The sequence below is a fragment of the Aulonocara stuartgranti genome (assembly GCF_965226115.1).
Source record: "Aulonocara stuartgranti genome assembly, chromosome: 7".
NCBI lineage: Eukaryota > Metazoa > Chordata > Actinopteri > Cichliformes > Cichlidae > Aulonocara > Aulonocara stuartgranti.
Window position 1 is genome coordinate 35,676,932 of NC_138945.1, and position 18,069 is coordinate 35,695,000.

At 40.0% G+C, this 18,069-nt stretch overlaps 3 protein-coding genes and 1 pseudogene across 7 annotated transcripts in view; 1 reads left to right on the plus strand and 3 right to left on the minus strand.

The window, feature by feature from the left end:
* The first annotated feature begins 624 nt into the window (after positions 1-624).
* LOC309712034 (growth arrest and DNA damage-inducible protein GADD45 gamma-like) lies at positions 625-2,224 on the plus strand. Its single transcript, XM_082542615.1, has 3 exons — positions 625-867; positions 982-1,189; positions 1,312-2,224. Exons 1-3 carry the CDS (start codon positions 725-727, stop codon positions 1,423-1,425), a joined length of 465 nt encoding a protein of 154 aa, XP_082398741.1. The 5' UTR covers positions 625-724; the 3' UTR covers positions 1,426-2,224.
* Positions 2,225-3,002: 778 nt separating this feature from the next.
* LOC309710622 (serine/threonine-protein kinase NIM1-like) lies at positions 3,003-9,511 on the minus strand (annotated as a pseudogene). The gene is made up of 4 exons (XR_014280659.1): positions 8,324-9,511; positions 7,740-8,016; positions 5,727-5,995; positions 3,003-4,003 (listed from the first exon to the last, which is right to left on the minus strand). The product of XR_014280659.1 is annotated as a serine/threonine-protein kinase NIM1-like (transcript).
* Positions 9,512-9,604: 93 nt separating this feature from the next.
* On the minus strand, positions 9,605-17,267 carry ccdc152 (coiled-coil domain containing 152). Of its 3 annotated transcripts, none has more exons than XM_082540238.1 (8): positions 17,047-17,267; positions 16,537-16,642; positions 16,031-16,099; positions 15,160-15,224; positions 13,078-13,207; positions 12,181-12,308; positions 11,822-11,923; positions 9,605-10,397 (listed from the first exon to the last, which is right to left on the minus strand). In XM_082540238.1, exons 1-8 carry the CDS (start codon positions 17,107-17,109, stop codon positions 10,269-10,271), a joined length of 792 nt encoding a protein of 263 aa, XP_082396364.1. In that variant the 5' UTR covers positions 17,110-17,267; the 3' UTR covers positions 9,605-10,268. The 3 variants fall into 3 exon arrangements, with proteins under 3 accessions (XP_082396364.1, XP_082396363.1, XP_082396365.1); XM_082540237.1 differs by having other exon boundaries at positions 13,072-13,207; positions 17,047-17,263; XM_082540239.1 differs by lacking the exon at positions 17,047-17,267 and adding an exon at positions 16,820-16,925 and having other exon boundaries at positions 13,072-13,207.
* Positions 17,268-17,588: 321 nt separating this feature from the next.
* ghrb (growth hormone receptor b) overlaps positions 17,589-18,069 on the minus strand; it is a 33,783-nt gene continuing 33,302 nt past the window's right edge. For both annotated transcript variants that reach the window (XM_082538325.1, XM_082538326.1), the window contains exon 9: positions 17,589-18,069. This exon is cut by the window's right edge and continues 1,408 nt beyond it. The gene's annotated coding sequence lies outside the window, so the exon portion shown is untranslated.

Genomic DNA, 18,069 nt, shown 5'->3' on the forward strand with positions numbered 1-18,069 from the left:
ACAATAGAGGAGCTTCTGTGCTTACAATGGGGCAGTTTTATGGCCAGCCTGTACTCCACAGATGGCATCATCCACCTGCCCTTTCTCTGCTGCTGAGAGGGAGGAGGGGAGCTTCACACTTTCGCCATTCTGCTACTTAGATTCTATCAGAAAAGTATAAAATGAAGGAAAAGACATTAGAAGTTTGTCTGAGTTCAAAAAATGTTTTAGTAAAGTTCACAAAGACGTTTGTGGGGCTAAAAGTGTCCATAAGTAACCTTTGCAAAGATTTCCGAGTAGCTATATGCGCATTTTACTTCAGTTTGTAGTTTATTATGAGTACATGTAAAAAGACAGGTGCACGATGTGTCACTGCAACTTGAATCATATGCTGTGTTTTGAGTGCGTTGCACTAAAGTGCTGCAGAGTAATCAAACGCTTTCTGTAATATAATTAAGCAATTTTTAGCTTGCAGGGCAAGCTGCTGCGTGCGTGCAGCCGGGGGTGTGAGTGGCTCGATGACCCCCATCAATCTGCCACGAGCCGGAGTGTGACAATAGCATTATCATACCAATACACCATTCAGCTTTAGCCAATCAGGGCACAGAGCTTTCACTGCGCCGCACGAGCTGCAGGGTATAAAAGAGAGTGACCGCGGCTGTGAAAGCACTCTGCTCTCTCTGCGGATTTACTCTTCAGACTTTCTCGAGCTTTTCCACAGCGGAATATCCTCACAGCCTTCATCATGACTTTTGAGGAGGTCCTGATCCAGAAACCCACCGAGCGTGCTCAGTGCGCCGGCACTGCCCTCGAGGAGGTCCTGGTGACCGCCAAAGACAACGACTCCCTCACCGTTGGTGTCTACGAGTGCGCAAAAGTTATGAACCTGTAAGTATGAGACTGCTGGAAAGATAAAGTTTACTACGTGTAAACTCATTTAAACGCTGATTTATTCAGTTGTGGGTAGAATCTCATGGATTTTGTTCTTTAATGTCCCCACAGAGACCCGGACAGTGTGTCTTTCTGCGTCCTGGCCATGGATGAGGAGTTTGAGTGTGACATCGCCCTCCAGATCCACTTCACCCTCATCCAGTCCTTCTGCTTCGACAACGACATCAGCATCGTCAGAGTGAGCGACATGCAGCGTCTAGTGGAGATTGTTGGGGACAAGGCGGAACAGTTTGAAGATGCGCACTGCGTCCTCATCACGGTATGTAGAGCTCAGTAGCAGCACTGTGAAGAATTTCAAGGCTGATTTTTTGTTTTTATTTTTTTGTGCTTTCTGAAAAGAAACGTGCGACTAAATCTGCTTTCCTCTTCCTGTTTGATCAGAACCCGGCTGACGGGTCTTGGGAGGACCCCGCTCTGGAGAAGCTGCACCTGTTCTGTGAGGAGAGCAGGCATCTGAACGACTGGGTTCCTGAGATCAGCCTCCCCGAGCGCTGATCTGGGACCTGCTCCTCACTCGCTCAGATGCTGCAAAGCTTCTTATCTGGAAATACTCATCCTGATGGACAGGATGACCCTGTTTCTGCTCATCCCTGGATACTCCTGAGGAGGATTCCCGTCCAGGCAGCACGGCGCCGGCCCGAGGGGCCCCCGTGAACCGTCGCCTCTTGTCCCGTCCATGCCAAGATGACTCTCATTCTTTATGTGAATGAGGTCGGGCATGCCACAAGAGCGACGCATCGACCCTCATTCTTTGTGCGGATGAGGTTTGGAGAGGAAGGAGAAGCGATTTCTGCGTCCTGTGGTTCCACAGAGCAAATGTCGCACGTTGAAGCACGCGCAGCAGGAGAAGAAGCGGTGCTGAGAGAGAGGCCTTCTTAGAAAGGGACTTTTTAAGGATGTCCTCTTCGCTGAGCAACATGACATCAGTTGCAGTCAGCGGAAATGTTTCCCACTTTCCAGAATTGTCTTAATTCTCTAAAGGTTTCACTTTAGAAATTTAACAATGACAAAATATTCTAAAACATATATAGAAAACAACAAAATGTCTATATTCTAAAGGTTTCACTTTAGAAAATCGCTCAATTAACTTAACGTCATGAGAATTTGTTAGCTTATCCTATAAATATTTTACTATGTAGCCTGTAGTGAAAACAAAAAGAAAATAAAATTTGACTTAATGTGTTTGATCTTTTTGAGGCAATGCTGGAAACTAACTTGGTGTTAACTTATCAGCTGTTTCAAACATTATTGGAAGCTGTAAGTGGAAAATACTCAATAAAACTTGAAAGATGAATTTTGCGTTGTGTTTTCACTTGCAGTTGCAAAACTCTGTTTTTTGTGCTTTTTCGGGGTGTTTAGAGGGAGGAGGGCTGAAACTAACACAAGCCTTAAGCTCCCTTTGGGTGGAGAGACGATACGGCCTGACATCTGAGGGAGGAGGGGGCAAACACATTCAGGCCCTCCTCCTCCAGACTTCATCTGCATATGTATGGCGCAGAGCACAATAGCGGGGCTCCCGGCCTGTCAGCTCCAGCGGTCCGAACAGAGTGCCTATTGTTTAGCCCGCAGATGTCTTCCCTGGCCACGCCGCGCCATCTGCTGCTTCCTGCAGGTTGGGGTCGGACAGGGCAGGGCTGGGAGGAGTCGGAGGGGTTAGTCAGTACAGTGCTGAGTGAGGTCTGGCTGGTTTGGGCCGGTTTTGGGGAGAAGAGAGGGTGGGGGTCCTGACTATCTATGGTATCCTGCCAGCTGCTGTCGGGACTATTATTTACTGGCAGGCACTTGGTGAAACTTTGGTAAACACAGCACAAAGACAGGAGATCAGCTGTGTTTGGGTGCAGCAGCAGAACCACCTGCTCTGCCTTTAAAATGAAATCTGCATCAGGCACCGCTCCTTACTTTAGTTACACTTTCGTGAACAGGGCATAAGCGTTGTCTCTCATTTAATGTACGTCCCATTCTCTCTCTCTTGTTACAGCTTTTATATTGTCTGTTGGGCTTTAGAAAAAAAATATTTCATGTGTTTAAATATTGCTAAAAAGTAATAATAAATGAATGAAAACACACATTCCTTCATTGATTACTACCTTTGTTTAATTTCATTAGGCACTTCCATGTTTATTTAACATTTAGGGTATTCCAAACAGTGCAGAAGGTGACTGGGGCATTGCTGCAGGTTGACACCTGAGTTGCATTAGGAGGAGTGAAACAAATTTATCAAAAGCTAAAAACTGTAAAAGCTACAAGTCATTTAAAAATGTTCCTGTTTGTTGCAAGTTGGTATAAAATAAGTCTGTGCAAAAGCAGTGCTTTATTATGAAAGCACACATAACTTGGAGGTGTGCCTGAGGCCCCTGTAGGCACGGAGCCCCTCCCTCTTGGGGTCTCTCACCATCCCTCGGACTACTGGGGGAGAGTCGCAGCCCTTCTTCTTCTGGGCCTGGTGAAGCAGGATGCGGTAGACCCCGGTGACAGGACTCCGGCTGTCTTTCAGCGGATTGTTTTGCAGGTGCTCTGCGGTAAAGCCAAGCTTCTCCAGCGAGCTTCTGACCTCCTCCACTTCCTCTTCCAGGCTGGTGTTCTCCGAGACCATCAGGCTCCGCAGGGTGGTCATTGAGTCGGAAGGGAGAAACGGCCAGGGGAACTCCACAGGTAAGAGCCAATCACAACCCAGCATCTGGTCGATAGCATATCGTTCACTGGGGACCAGCTTCAAGATGCCTTTTATGAGCCTCTGACAGGGTCCTGGCACCCAGGGGGGGATGGTGTAATTGCCTTCAATGACGCAGCGCCGCAGCTTGCCCATGGTTTCGGCACGGAACGGCATGGTGCCGGTCACCATGAAGAAAAGCAGGACTCCCATTGCCCAAACATCTACCGGAGGCCCCAGGTAGGACTCATCCCTGAAGAGCTCTGGGGCTGCGTAGGGCGGCGAGCCACAGAAGGTGTCCAGGGCATTGTTGCAGTTTGACATCTGCGTGCTGAATCCAAAGTCAGCCACCTTCACGCAGCCGTCGATGGTGAACAGGACATTCTCTGCTTTCAGGTCCCGGTGGATGATGTTGATGCTGTGCTGCAGAGCAAAACATAAAGAGAAGGTTGGAATTTCAAACTGTAAAGTAAATGTGAGGTTAGACTTTCACTATTAAAGTTGCATCTGTTAAAAGGCTTTTGGGAATTTAGATGTACAGCTGGATGGCTGTAATGAATTATAATTTTAATGGTGACCAGTTCAGTGACCGCACAACTTTAACATTGTTTTGGAACACAAAAAAGTGCTCTGAGCAGACCTGCACCTAAGCTGCCCAGGTTACAGCTAAACCCACAATCACCCTGAAAAAAATCTAAAGTGAAAATTAAAATATTCACTCCAATGGTTTAGATAACTGGGTCAGCACAAAGGCTTGTTTATAATCATGTTTTTGCATGTTTTTGATGTATGTCTCCATTCTCCATTCCAAGATTTCATCTAACGGACCCTATTTTCATTCTTCTAATGCAACCTGACTATAAGAGTTGAGTGTGAGTCACTAAAATAATATCTTATACAATAAGATAAGGAAAGAACCCTTTTATGAATAAATATGAGATATATATTGGATCTTCATCAGGTCTTCATCAGGATTTTCCTGCAGAGAAAAAAAATTGGGACTTGCCAAAGAGGTTTTATTCTTTCCCTAAAAGAAAATCACCAAGACTGAAATAAAAATATTAAGCAGGATTTTATTTACTGAAGCATAAAGTGCATCGAGTATTTCATGGCCAAAAATAACAGTACATTTCCTCATGTAAGGTAGCACAGACTTGATGCCACTGTCATGATCCTGGATATTTGACCCAGTGCTTCTGGCTTTAGACTCTTTGTTGTAGTTCTTTCAGTTTTTTGCGTTCTTTACAGTTATCCCCCGGATGGTTTCCAGTTTCCTGGCAATGTCAGATGTTCCTTTGTTTGGTTACTTCCTGTTTTATTTTGCTAGTCTCTTGTCTCCTGTGTGTTTAGTTTTGATTCCTCTTTATGTCATTGGTTTGATTCTGTCCACCTCTCTTTATTTTTCCAGCCCTGTTCTTTATCTATAATTACCCACCTCGTGTGTGTATTTAAGCCCTGACTTTGTCATCAGGTCTTTGTTGTGTCATTCTGGTTTTTCCCTGGTGAATGTCCTGACTTTTAACCTTTGTTAGTGTGCTGATGTATGTAAACACATCAAGATGTTTTTGGTGTTTTTCCAGTCAGGAAAAACACCAAAAACATCTTACAATACATACATGTCATGAGGGGTTATGTTTTTATTAAAATACCTAATATAATAAATGCATAATGATAAACTAAAATGAACCGTGAAGCTGATGAAAATGAACCAAAACAAGCAAACTCACACTAGAAATTTACCAAATAAAAGAAAAGATAACATTTCAAATAATTTTTTAAAATGGGTAAAATTATAACAGCTCTGTGTCAGACATGGTGGGATTAACTGTTAGCTGATCTTTGACCTGCCAGCTTCTCAGTAAAAATCCAGTTTGTGTTCCTGTGTGAACAGGGCAGGTTATAATCTGGCTTATTCACAGTGAGCCAGCGTCTGTCATGTGTCCTGCCTCCTGCACGCTCTACCCAGGCAGCTCCCTCACCTTCAAACCAAACAGAGGACTGCCAGCAGCCATGACACATCTGAAGCAGATGACATCTTGTGTGTGTCTCACATGTGAGAAGGTGTGACTTCACTGAGCACATAACTAAACTGCATGATGGGAAACACAAGCAGCATCTTGCTCTGAAAGCTTTCAACATCACTGACCATATGTTTGATGGCAGAGAGGATCTGGGCGAAGGTGATCTTGCTGGCATTGTCTGACAATTTTCCCTCGCTGCATATCCTGCTGTGGAGGTCTCCTCCTCCTGCATACTCCAGCACCAGGTGGAGGCGTCTCGGCGTTTCCACGACCTCATACAAACGGATCACATTTGAGTGGTGCAGGGCCTCCATGCTGCTGATCTCCCTGGAGAGAAGACGCTGGGCTTCAGCATCCAGCCTCGTCCTATCCAGGATCTTCAGAGCCACTTTGTCTGTGAAAGATTGGACAGAATGATCGTGTCATGGTAACATAACTCCAGAGAAGGTGTCCATGACATCAGAGGCTGAAAGTCGAACAGAAACTGAAAGCTTACACAGAAACCGGAGTGCTTTTGCATTGCATGGAGATACATGGAGAGAGTAGTTAAATGAATCGGAAAAAAAATGTCTTTAACTAAAGAAGTGACTGCGAGCAGAATTCTTTTATTAAATTTATAACATATGGTGTTAATTATTAAGTAATGATCAAAAAGTTAATAAAGGGTTAGCTTGCTGAAGGTAAACCTGAAATCCCAATGTTTGAAATTGTTTAGCTTAAAGCAGGATACGATGAAAAAGGACTGGCATCACCAGAACAGCATGTTTATATTATATAATATATAATCAGCTGCAGTTGATTGGTCCTCTTAATTAATTTATCCAGATGAACCACCAGATATCAGCTGCTTTTCAGACTTGACTCCTTGGAATAGAAAAAGTTTAACCAGGTGCATAGTGGAAGGCAACCTGTCTTTGAACATTTGCAGACCAACACAAATGGCAATCAGTCTCAGACAGATTGGCAACTGTTTGCAAATAACTGCCATCTAATTTATAAAAAAATGCTAACATGTTTCAACCAATATGAGTCGGTCTTAGGCAATAAGTGCAACTCAGCTGCGACATGTCTCTTTGCAATAGCAGACTTTTCTCAACTGTTTGTCAGCTGGTTGTATTCTGGTTATATTCCTATGTAAAAGCAGGTCTTTCCAAGCACTTATGCCATTTAGCAGTTTAAATATCTAAATTTCTGTTTCAAATCTACGAGATTCTGGCTAGAATCAAAATAATTCATATGAATTTCTGTGGATGAAGACGGCAACAGATTTTCACAGTTAAATGTTGTATTATCACAAACAAAATTACATGTAATTGTCAGTTTGACCCCATTCAATTCCCAATCGACAGGGGACTGATTGTTTCATTCCCATTGCCCTTCCTTCTTACTGCTTCCCATTGCAAGTTGCTTTGAAGATGGCAACTAACTGCGAGTGGTCACAGACCTGGCCATTTGAAAGGCAGCAATTTTGCAGTAACCTGTTTTCTCTAGCAGTTCTTGTGGTTCTAGTGGTTCAACCACCATTAGCAGTTTTAAGTCATTGGATTTGTGCTTAAATGTTGAAGGTATTTATAATGATACAATCTGTTTGTGCTTTGCAAATGTGAAAATCTCCTCAGCTTAACTTTGCTGTATGTTGAATGTGTTTGTGGTGGACTGTTTTGCAACACATTCAAAGAGAAGCTATCTCAAGCTATGTGAATAATTGGATCTTTTCAGGTCAGATTTCTGCCACCTGTCCTGAAACGACTCAACACATCAGGTTTGGAATCAGGTTGCAGCTGTTCTGCTGCTGTATTTCAGTAATTTCTCCTTTTAACTGAGCAACTAATCAGCATCTGGTGCATTGGAAGCTTTATAGATGAGTTTAAATTTGGAAACTGTGTTGCATAAAATTGCTCATTATTGCATGAGCTGTGTTTTTTTCTCAGTTTCAGGCCCATCAAACATCAGACGTGTGTAGTCTTTAAAAAAGGTTTTCAAGTGTTGTCAACAAAGGGCTGCAACCAGTTTAAACCTTGCATATCCACACTCTATTCAAGCTCTGCTTTGATAGGGTTGAGTCTGAGACAGAGGCAAAGGAAGCAAAGGTAAAATATAAGTGAAGATTATCTTGAAGATTCAGAATATCCATCTACCTCTCGTCAGAGCGTGGAAAGCCAGTTTGACCCTGGAGAATGTCCCGTAGCCGATCTCCCCGCGGACCATATAGAATCCAATTCTGCGCCCTATGATCAGCTCCTTGATGGTCTGCTCGTCCTTGCACATATCTCTGGTGAGCTTCTCCAGGGGAGTGAGGTTGTCTGTCTCCTCATCCTCAGGCCCAGCATCAGAGCTGTCCGTCAGGCTGTAGAGGCTGTGGTGGAGCCTGGCGCTCGCCACCTGGTACTGGCCTCCAGGCATTTCTGCAGCAGGCTGAAGATAGTGGTGGAGTCATTAACAGTCCATCTTATGTAAGTTACAGTACAGAGGAGCATATAGAAGTAAACTAGAGGGACAAAGGTGTTGTTTTTTACTTGATTCCTGATATTCTCTATAAATTTCCCCAAAAGAACCACTATTAAGTTTTGACACTTATTTCACTGAAACCAAATCGCTCAAGTAAAACATTAATTAAATCTGCAACGAATACATGTTTTATACTGTTTTAGAAACCTAGTAGTGAAATGGTTGCAATAAAACAGTAACACACACAAATAACTACAATGAGAAATTTTCTTACCAAGTTTCTGCATCAAACCATGGCTGCAGAGCCCCTTGCAAATGATATTAAAAAAGGGGGTTATTTTTTCTGTACAGAACCCTAAAAAATGTCTTCAGAGCAGCGTTGTCATAGCCTCGCTCTCTTCTCAGTCCTCTAAATCAGATGACTACACACTCATGGCAAATCACATGCAAGGCAGCGTGGTAGGGGGAGCGTCACAACGATTAGTAAAGTGTTCAGTCAGTGTGGGCATCTCTGGCCACACCCCTCACCTTTGCTTATCTTCAGCCTCTTTTCATGTCCAAGAAACGAAAGCTTAAGATGATGCCATGACCTCTAATCCTGCTTTAATCTGAGTCTGCCCCAGTCCTTTCATACAGCTAACATCAATTCAAACATCAAAAAAGGGGCCATAAAACAGATATGCACAAATAAGTTGTTTTTAGAGTTTATATGATCAGAATGCGGATTTCATGTCTAACATAATACACCTGTGCAACTGACATCCATGTGCTATCTAGGTAAAGTTGATCTCTTGGATTTTGTGAAGATGAAATGTTATGCAACGGCATTAGCAAATGTTCCCATAGAGATTAGCTCTCTATCCCCTTTAGATGCTGGCAGAACAGCACAGATAACGAGATTAGAAAGGTCAACGCCTCAGCAGGCATGAGCATCTTCATTCAGGTATGTCATCCCTGTGTAGAGTAGTGGAAGGACATTAATCAGCAGACAGCAGTCAAAAACCATGCAAATGTACAAAATCATAATTATTATACACACTGCTCAAAACCCCCTCAAAAAACAACACTGCCAAAAATAAATCATGCTGGATATTTATACTGATGTGTGCTGGGTAACATGTTAGGAATAAAAGGATGAATAATCAGCCTGCAGAGGACTGAATTCAAAAACACCCTGGAAATCAAAGTGAAAATGATGCAGCAGGCGAGTGGATATATGAACGTGTGAAGTTTTATTTTTACTGTGCAAAAGATGGAATCGTGACACTAAGGGCTAAGGCTAACATAAAAGCTAGTAGCAAATAATCTCCATCCAACCAGCCAAAGCTTGATTTCCAGCAATTAATCGAAGCAGTGCTGAGCAGACAGGCTTGTAGCACTGTAGCCTACCTGTAACTGTTTCCACGTGTAAACCGCTGTGAAGTGCTCTTACAGCTCATTTTCACCAACTTTGTTATTGGCTTTGTGTTACTACTTAATGCTTTCTTTTTTAAAGAAGCTGACAATATGTCACACTGACAACACCCATGCTGTTCACACAATGATACAGGAAGTATAAATTGCTGTGTCATCTACTTTATTCTAAACAGAGCTGCAATTTATAAAAGAAAAAGAAGAAAAGATTTGAAACAGAGGAGCTGTGCCCGATGTTTCACTGGATCAACTGAAGTTTTTTTAATACACATTTTCTTACACAGTCTATGATACACACAAAACATTAGCTTATGGCAAGACACTCTGCTAGTTGAAGACTTCTGTCAATTAATAATGCTCAGAACAATAAACCACAGAGAAAATGCATCTATATGAACACAAAGAGAACTCAGTGTGAATTACAATAACCTTGAAAAAAGGGGGATAAGTACTATTAATGATTTCTTTGAATGAAAACAGATAAACAGATTTACATCCTTGAATCAGACTGCCCTTTCAGCCAATTCATTCACAATCGCACTACTCCACCTACACTCTCTCCCTCCATCCTTCCCTGCAGGCGTCTAATTGGATTAAATCCTTAGACAGGAATACAGCATGTGTTTGTACTTTCTTTACACTGGTCACCTGCAAGAAGAGCACTGGACTTGCAGTCAAATCTAGTCACACTGCACAAGCACCAAGTAAATGTCCTGTTGAATATGTAAGATTGGAAATTTCAGAATGCTCTATGGGAATCATGCACGTCCACTGGCAGGTCAGCAGCTCGTTAGCCTCTAAACAAATTAAATCTTTCTTCTCTTTGGACGGCTGTCCAGGATGCTGCTGGCACGCTGATTCTCTTCCAGCTCTTTGATTCTCTGACGCAGGGCAAAAATCTCTTTGTTCTTTTCCTCCTGGAAAAACTGCAGCTTCTGAGAAAAACATAAAAAGACATACAACACACTTCTGAAAACACAAAATCACTGCTGACCTATAAAACACGCCCTGTAAATACTAGCTTCTATTCTTCAGATTAATGCCAGGTAAACGAGTTTAAATGAAAAATCTAGTCTGCCATGTGCTTTGCACTGAGTGGCTGCTGAAGCCACTCAGTGATATTTTCATTGCTGTTCATGATTTCATGCCTTTTGAAATTATTTTCTTATTCAATCATTTAAAGCCCAAAATGTAAGAAAACACATAACTGAACGGTTTCCCCCCTAATGAAATAAATTTTGAAATCATAATAATGAAAATTTTGGTTAGCAGTTTTCAACAAAACACACACAAAACCCTGTCTGGGATTTATGAGATACCAAAAATAACCCAAGCATTAGACATTTTTTCTGTAACATAAAATGAGCAACCAACTACCCCACTTGAAGGAATGTTGTTGCTAAGTGGCTAAGTACACTCACTGACTAGTTTACAGAGTACATCTACTGGTTATTGCACATATCTGACGTGCCAAACACATGGGAGCACCTCGGTGCATTTTAGCAATGTACACACAGTCAAGATGACTTCCTTAAGTTCAAACCAAGCACCAGAATGACTCAGAAAGGTCATTTAAGTGAATTTGAATATTGGATGGTTATATCTAGTGTGCATTTTCTATATTCAACCAAGGCAGAAGCGCATCTCTGAATGTAGATGGAGGACGGTGACACAAGGTGATACCGCTGCCATCGAAGAACAGGAACCTGTGGCTACAGTTCACAGGGGCTCCCCAAAACTGAGCAATGGAAGATTGGAAAAACGCCTGGTGTGATGAGTATTGCTCATACCAAACTGGTATACCTAATAAAGTGGACAGCTAGTGTTAACCTGAAGGAGGTGTTTGTGACAGTCAGCATCAAGATTAACTGTGGTGCAGTTCATTTATAGCAATGAACCTAAAGTTGCCATTTCACTTCTTGGAGTTTAATTTATGCTTCAAAAATGATCCAGCTGACACTTTCGGGGTAAAGACATGCCCATGTTGAAAGCTGAGTGGTCAAATAAGACTAGAAAAGCAACGTATACAGGCAGTCAGCCTACCATTTAAGTGGGAATTTATGTCTGTTAAAGCATTACAAAGGCTGATAAAGCTTACACAGCATACCGGGAAGCAGCCTGATGACTTAAAACGTGTAGACTAACAAGATAAGATTTCTAGTTAAGACTTAATGGACTTTGCTCTACTCTTAGTTGTAGTTTCTATGAGAAGGATACATCAGTACATCAGTAACAGTTACACACATGGTGTTTACTCACCTGTGCTTTTGGAATACGGTAAATCACACCAAAACACTCAGTTACAGATTGACAACAGTTTAAACAAGGGGGTGTAACAGGTTCTGTGTGGGCTGCTTACCCTTTTAAAGACACTCTGAGGAAGGTTTGGGCCATGTTGCTGCTGCTGCTGCTGTTGGCTCCACTGAGCTGAACTCTGAACTCTGGCTAACTTTGCACCAAACTGCCAAAAACACAGAGCAAAACAATGAGCTTGTAACTGAAACTAGACACTCAAAACCAAAGCAGAGTTTATTCTTATTTCAAAGATTTAGACTCCTGCTCCTGCCTGTGTTCTTAATATTATTCATTAAAATCACACACAATTTAAACCTGATTATTAAACATCATAAATATATTAAAAGCAATGACAGATATTTATGTAGATCTATGTTAATCAAATTAAGTATGATGGTTACAATTTCAATTATGTTATTTTACCTCCATCTGTAACTTGAGTAGCTCGTTCTGACTCTCCTTTTCCTGATCTTTTAGTCTCTTCTTCATGTCCTCTAGATCCAGATCCTTTTTCTCCAGCAGCTTCTTACATTCAGCATCTTTAGCTTCCACTGAATAAAACAAATCACAGGCAGATTTCTCTGATTTTGTCAGTAAAAAACTGATGTAAAGTAAGGAAACTTCAACAGATCTGTTGTTAGCTGTCCGTGTTGTGCAATAGGACTCAAGGACCATAAATTATATAAATAATGTGTCAGTATTCCCTGAAACATTACATAACATCTCCACTCTCACTTATTCTGAGTCTTACAACCCCCTCATGCACTCAATGGAGTGTGCTCCCATTATGCATATAAGAGCTCAAGGCTGTCAAATTGTGAGATAATTTGCTTGATGCTTTGTCTCACTCTGTCTACAGCCATAAAAAGCAATCAATCAACAAAACAAGTGCACGTGTTCACAAAAACATTTTTTAGAATCAACAAAACTAAAGATTTCCTGCAAATCTGAGCAAACTGTAAGTTGTTTGATGCCTTTAACAGTTTCTGCAGAGCTTCCTGATCAGAGTAGCGAGCATGTAGCTAAATAAGAGGGAGAAGCAAACCCTCTGCAGACTTTATTAAAGCTGCACTGAAATGTCTAAATGCACATCATAAAAAGATAGACTATGAAAGGATTTTGCAAGCTGACAATGCTTTTTTTGTGTTGGTGTGTCTGCAGGCAATGCGATTTAGGTATCCCATTTATCAGACAGTGTTTGGAACTCTTCCATCCTACTTGTTCTCATACATTTGTTGTAGCATGTCAGGGTGCAATGGGTTCATTGGACATGAACCAGTGTCTCAGTGCACTGAGCACTCTGTGAGGCCTTACACTGACTAAAATACTCCCTGTGGGCATCCTCCGCCTCCCTGCCACACTGCTGTCTTAGATCCTCTAGCGCCCTCTTGTGTCTCCCTTCTTCTGCTCTCATTTCTCTGACCAGCCGCTGAACTTCAGCTTTTCCAACCTGATAACAGCATACAAAGGCTGAAATTACTGCTGCGCAAAGTTTTAGCACAGGCTCCGACAGGCTCATACCCCTCAGATGTTTTCACTTCTAAAGATTTCCTCTCAACATACTGAAACCGAGTTTGATCGACAGCTCTGTCACTTGCAGGCATATTTTTGTATTTAGATAACATTGACACACTTATCATGATTTATTATTGTTATTATTACAATTAATCATTAAAGTTATAAATTTGGGTAAATCCAAGCATAGCTTCACTTGTTTCATACTTGGCAATAGAGTGCACTACGAAGCATGTGTGACCTGCCCAGGCTTTCTTTGCCTCTAACAACAGCATCAATAAACGCTGTTGTTGAAGGCAAAGAAAGCCCATGGCTCCGAAGAGATGTAAAGAATATTTTAAAAGTTGTTGCAGCAAAATGAAACACTGGTGATCCAAACAATGCAGAAAGAAAACTCATAATCTTGTACAATTTGATTATTATTATTATTATTATTATTATTATTATTATTATATTTTACCTCTCTGTGCACTCTCAGTGACAGCTTCACTTTATACCTCTTAAACTTTAATCATGATATTTTTGACATCATATGCTACGCATTAAGAAGTAAAAAGTAATTTCATTATTAAATATTCTGTGACAAAATAGGCTGATCAGTTCTCTAACCTGTCTGCTATTAGCTACAACAGCACAAGACCTGAAGCATTATGTTGCACTAAATGGGAAATTTCTTTACACTACTTGGCTCTAAGAAAAGTAATTATTAAAACACTTGTACAAAGCAACCTTTAAATCTGAAACAAACCCAAAGCCTCTGTGAAAACACATTTATGTGCGTTCTGCATCATCTGCCGAACGCTCTATTGCAAATTTCTGGCACCCTGCTGCATTGCTGTTCACGACAAAAAAGAGAAATTGATTTATGACTTTTAGATAACATGGTGCAATCCCAACGAATACAACACCGCAGCAAACTTCTGCTTAGCCAAACACAACAGATTGACAGCCAAACATGTCAACATCATATTGTAACATCTATACTGGATATAATCCAGGAAAAGGCACCTTCCTGCCTCAAGGTGTCTTGCATAGAGGCAGCATCAACTACATCCAACAGCAAGACTGAACAAGACTGCCACATTACATGATCAAAAAAACCAAAGGAGAAAGTAAAATGTGCAGGTATAATTCTGTGTTTCTCACTTGACCAACTCTAGGAAAAGCTTTGTATCATTTCTATGATAGATGTTCATCAGTTTAACCCTCTCAAGGCAGGCGTTGCCGATTTGCAACAGTTAAGAACTAACAACCGGATTAACCCACATACATATTTTATGAGGTTTTTTTACTCAGAAGTACCACTGCAGGACTTGGTTGTGGATTAGCAACAAAAAGTTTAATTTGAGCCTGAGAGGGTTAAGTTCCTTCACTCATCATAAACAGCTGAACAGGTTCTCAGACGTGCTCAGTCCTGTATGCTGAGGTGCTCAGACGTCACTAATGTCGGTCTTCGTGTTTCTAGCACCACCAAATTTATATAAAGTATTGAAAGTACTGAGCCTAGACTGCTTATGAAACACATGAGCACCACCACATAAACAAGATAAAGAAAGATTCGGCCCAACAAGACATGATCTGCTTGTTAAATTTGTATTTTCAAAACTTTGAAAAGAAAAATCAAACACAGAGAGCATATTGGTGGTAAGACCATCTGTGGCAAACAAAAAGTGTCAACTTACAATGGTCTTTAAACCAAACTCGTTTTCATAACCTGAAAACCTACTCTGGATATGTGTTCAGCATATGTTATTATGGAGATTTAGCTAGGTAGAAACACTCTATGTACCTGATAAACCCTTTAGTTTTGCTTTGTAGCCTAACAGTTTAGGTCTACCAGAGTGATTACAGGAAACACCTGTTGCTTGCTCCTACTTCTGTTCATACCTCTGCTGTTCTCTCATTCTGCTGTTTCAGATCTGCCATATCATTCTTGAGTCTCTCATTCTTCACTGAAACATGAAAAAGATGATATGGAGTCATTTTCAGTTGATTATCACCCTATCAAAAATATATAAAAATATAAAGGTTTTACATATCAAGACATAATAAAAATTATTTAGTCCTTATTTAGTGCACATCGCAGCAAATTCCCCCACAAATCAGACCATGTAATGCTCAGAGAAACCTCAAACAACCCAGACAAGCCTTATTTTCACATTTCAAATGTTAAAGTTCGTGACATACAATCAGAAAAAGACTGAACGAGTATGGCTTGTTTGGAAGGGTTACCAGAACAACCCACATGATTTCTTGAACACTGGTTTTTGGACAGCCAAGACCAAAGTGAAGATGTCTGGCCATGATGTGCAGTGTCACATTTGGAGAGAACTAAACACAGCATCTCAATAGAAACACCTCAGGGTTGATGGTTTGGGCTTCCTCTCCAGCATACAGGACCAAATGTGCAGCCATCTCTGCGACAGCTAAAGTTTATCCAAAACTGGATACTGAAACAAGGCAGTAATCCTAGAAGAAAACAATTACTTCAAGTTCTTGCTACTAAAACTTGTTCTACAAACTGCACAGGGTGCACTTAGTCTTTAACACAACATTTCTGCATTCTGGTTTAGTTCTTAAATAAATAACAACACAATATAATATGTCACTAATATGTCACATGTATATACCTCATTTTAAGACCTGCTAAGAACTATTATATTATTATGTCCTGATATGTAAAACGTTAGAGCTGACAAAGGGTACCTTTTTTTGCTGTATATATGTGTATGTGTGTTTGATATGTTATTAGAGATACCTCTGAGGTTGCACTGCTCCTGCAGAGTCTGCTGCAGTTTGTTCACTGTGAGAAGAAGGCTATCTTTTTCTGAAAGAGGTTCAGAAACAAAGTCTACTTTCATGCTCCAAATACATATATAAAACAGAAATAAATTTAATAATTTACAGAAAAAATCCCCAAATATTTAAAATGTTTTTCTTCTGTAAAGTGAATCGCTACCAAATCCGGCTTGTTATTAATATCTGCCAGATGGTATTTTTCTATGACATATGTGGAATTACAATGCTGGATACTGATATGAAATGTGGCTAAAATGTCAAATAATGAGATCAACAAGTTATAACATCTCACTTCATAAAGAGGATGAACCCAGGGCCTTCACCAAGGCCAGTATAAGCTGAATAACGATTATTTTTATATATGAATCATACAGCACTACTCCAGTAGGGCCCGATGAATGCAAAACCACCAGCAGAGGGAGATGTTATTAAACTGAATGATAGGTTTTGAGTTTTAACACTCACCCTCAATTAGGCTCTTCTCCTTGGTCTGGTAAAACTTCACCAGTCTATTAGCATCCTCCAACATGATCTCCAACATGCTGTTTCTGCCATTAACTTCAGTTATGTTCTGTTTAATAAAGATCCAGAGAAAATACTTTATTCCATAAAGACACATATGCACATATATAATAAAACACAAACAGTCTCAGGTTTATTATAAAGTAAAATCCACATTTATTACAAATGTATGATGTATGTTCATTAGGATTAAGTTTATTTACAGTCTAATCCCTCTTTTACTTACTAGGTTTCCTTCTTATGTTTAAGTGACTACGAGCAATAAAAAAACAACACAAGAAAAAAAGATAGCTGACATTAATAAAAACATTTGAAAGCCTTCCTGTAAAAGTTCATAGATAAACTCCTAGTCTAACAGAGAGGCAGAAAGTAAAAAAATGAGAAAGTAAATAGCAGATGAAGTTAGCCTATTAGCAAGTTAGCTGGCTAATAGGGCAATGTAAATTACTTTACCTGTTCTAGTTGACAAAACTCCTCCAGAAATTTCTCAAGATTAACACAGTTTAACTTTGTCATATTTTAAGCCCGAGAGCAAGTCAGTATAGTATTGTCTTTATTATCTTCCTCATAAGTGATGTTAACATGATGCTAACAAAGACCCCAGCTCGTTTGGGCATACAGCTAGCTTACTAGCAGTGAAGCGGTTTCTCTGCAGTGCTATGATGATTTAATATTTAGTAAAATAAATAAATAAAAATCTGCAGTTTATATAAATTTCACATAAATTATTACCTTTAAGAGAAAAAAATGTATATGGTGACAGTTGTTACCATGTTCTATTTTTTTTATTATTGTAAATAAAAAAATATATATTGTGACTTGTCCCCAATTTAGAATTTTTTTGATATTTTATGATTTTGACTTACTCAGAAGTAACCCAAAAATCAAGATACTTAGTAGATTGTGGGTTTTTACCAATGGCTGTAGAGTCACTGGCTTTTACATAAATAACGCAGAAAAACAAAACACATTTTAGTTTATTAAGACACATAAAGTCAAAATCTGATTTTTTATTTCATTTATTTGACAATATTTTTAGATTATTGCAATAACCATACAAATTAACACTGTTCATATACCTTTAGCTTTTACATTGCATCAAATGCATATAAGCCAACCAGAAATAAAAAAACAAAACAAAACAAAACAAAAAAAACAGCAAAAGAATCCATGCACTATAAACACAAATACTCACTAAGCAAAATAATTTCAGTTCATATCGTTTTGGCTTTAGTTCTCAAAACTTTTCACAGTTTTTAAGAACACAATATGTGATAATATTAATATTAAATTAGCATCTTACATTGATCTCCTGTTTATCCTGTCACACATAAATCATGCTTTATTATTCTTTTTTTAGGAATCAATATGTTGACATACACTGAGCATTCTGAAAAGCACAGAACTGAATGCATTGAGTTTGCATTGAGGCAAAGTTGATCTGACAGATAAAAAAAATGTCATTCAAAAGAAAAT

Bases quoted from the DNA above. Each gene is read 5' to 3' on its own strand.
- ccdc152 (XM_082540237.1), bottom strand. From the start codon at position 17,109: ATGACAAAGTTAAACTGTGTTAATCTTGAGAAATTTCTGGAGGAGTTT. The intron at 15,225-16,030 runs GTATCTCTAATA...TTCATGTTTCAG, and splicing joins GGAGCAGTGCAACCTCAGAG to TGAAGAATGAGAGACTCAAG. The intron at 12,309-13,071 runs GTAAGGCCTCAC...TGTTTTATTCAG, and splicing joins CAGGGAGTATTTTAGTCAGT to TGGAAGCTAAAGATGCTGAA.
- LOC309712034 (XM_082542615.1), top strand. From the start codon at position 725: ATGACTTTTGAGGAGGTCCTGATCCAGAAACCCACCGAGCGTGCTCAG. The intron at 868-981 runs GTAAGTATGAGA...ATGTCCCCACAG, and splicing joins TGCGCAAAAGTTATGAACCT to AGACCCGGACAGTGTGTCTT. The intron at 1,190-1,311 runs GTATGTAGAGCT...CTGTTTGATCAG, and splicing joins CGCACTGCGTCCTCATCACG to AACCCGGCTGACGGGTCTTG.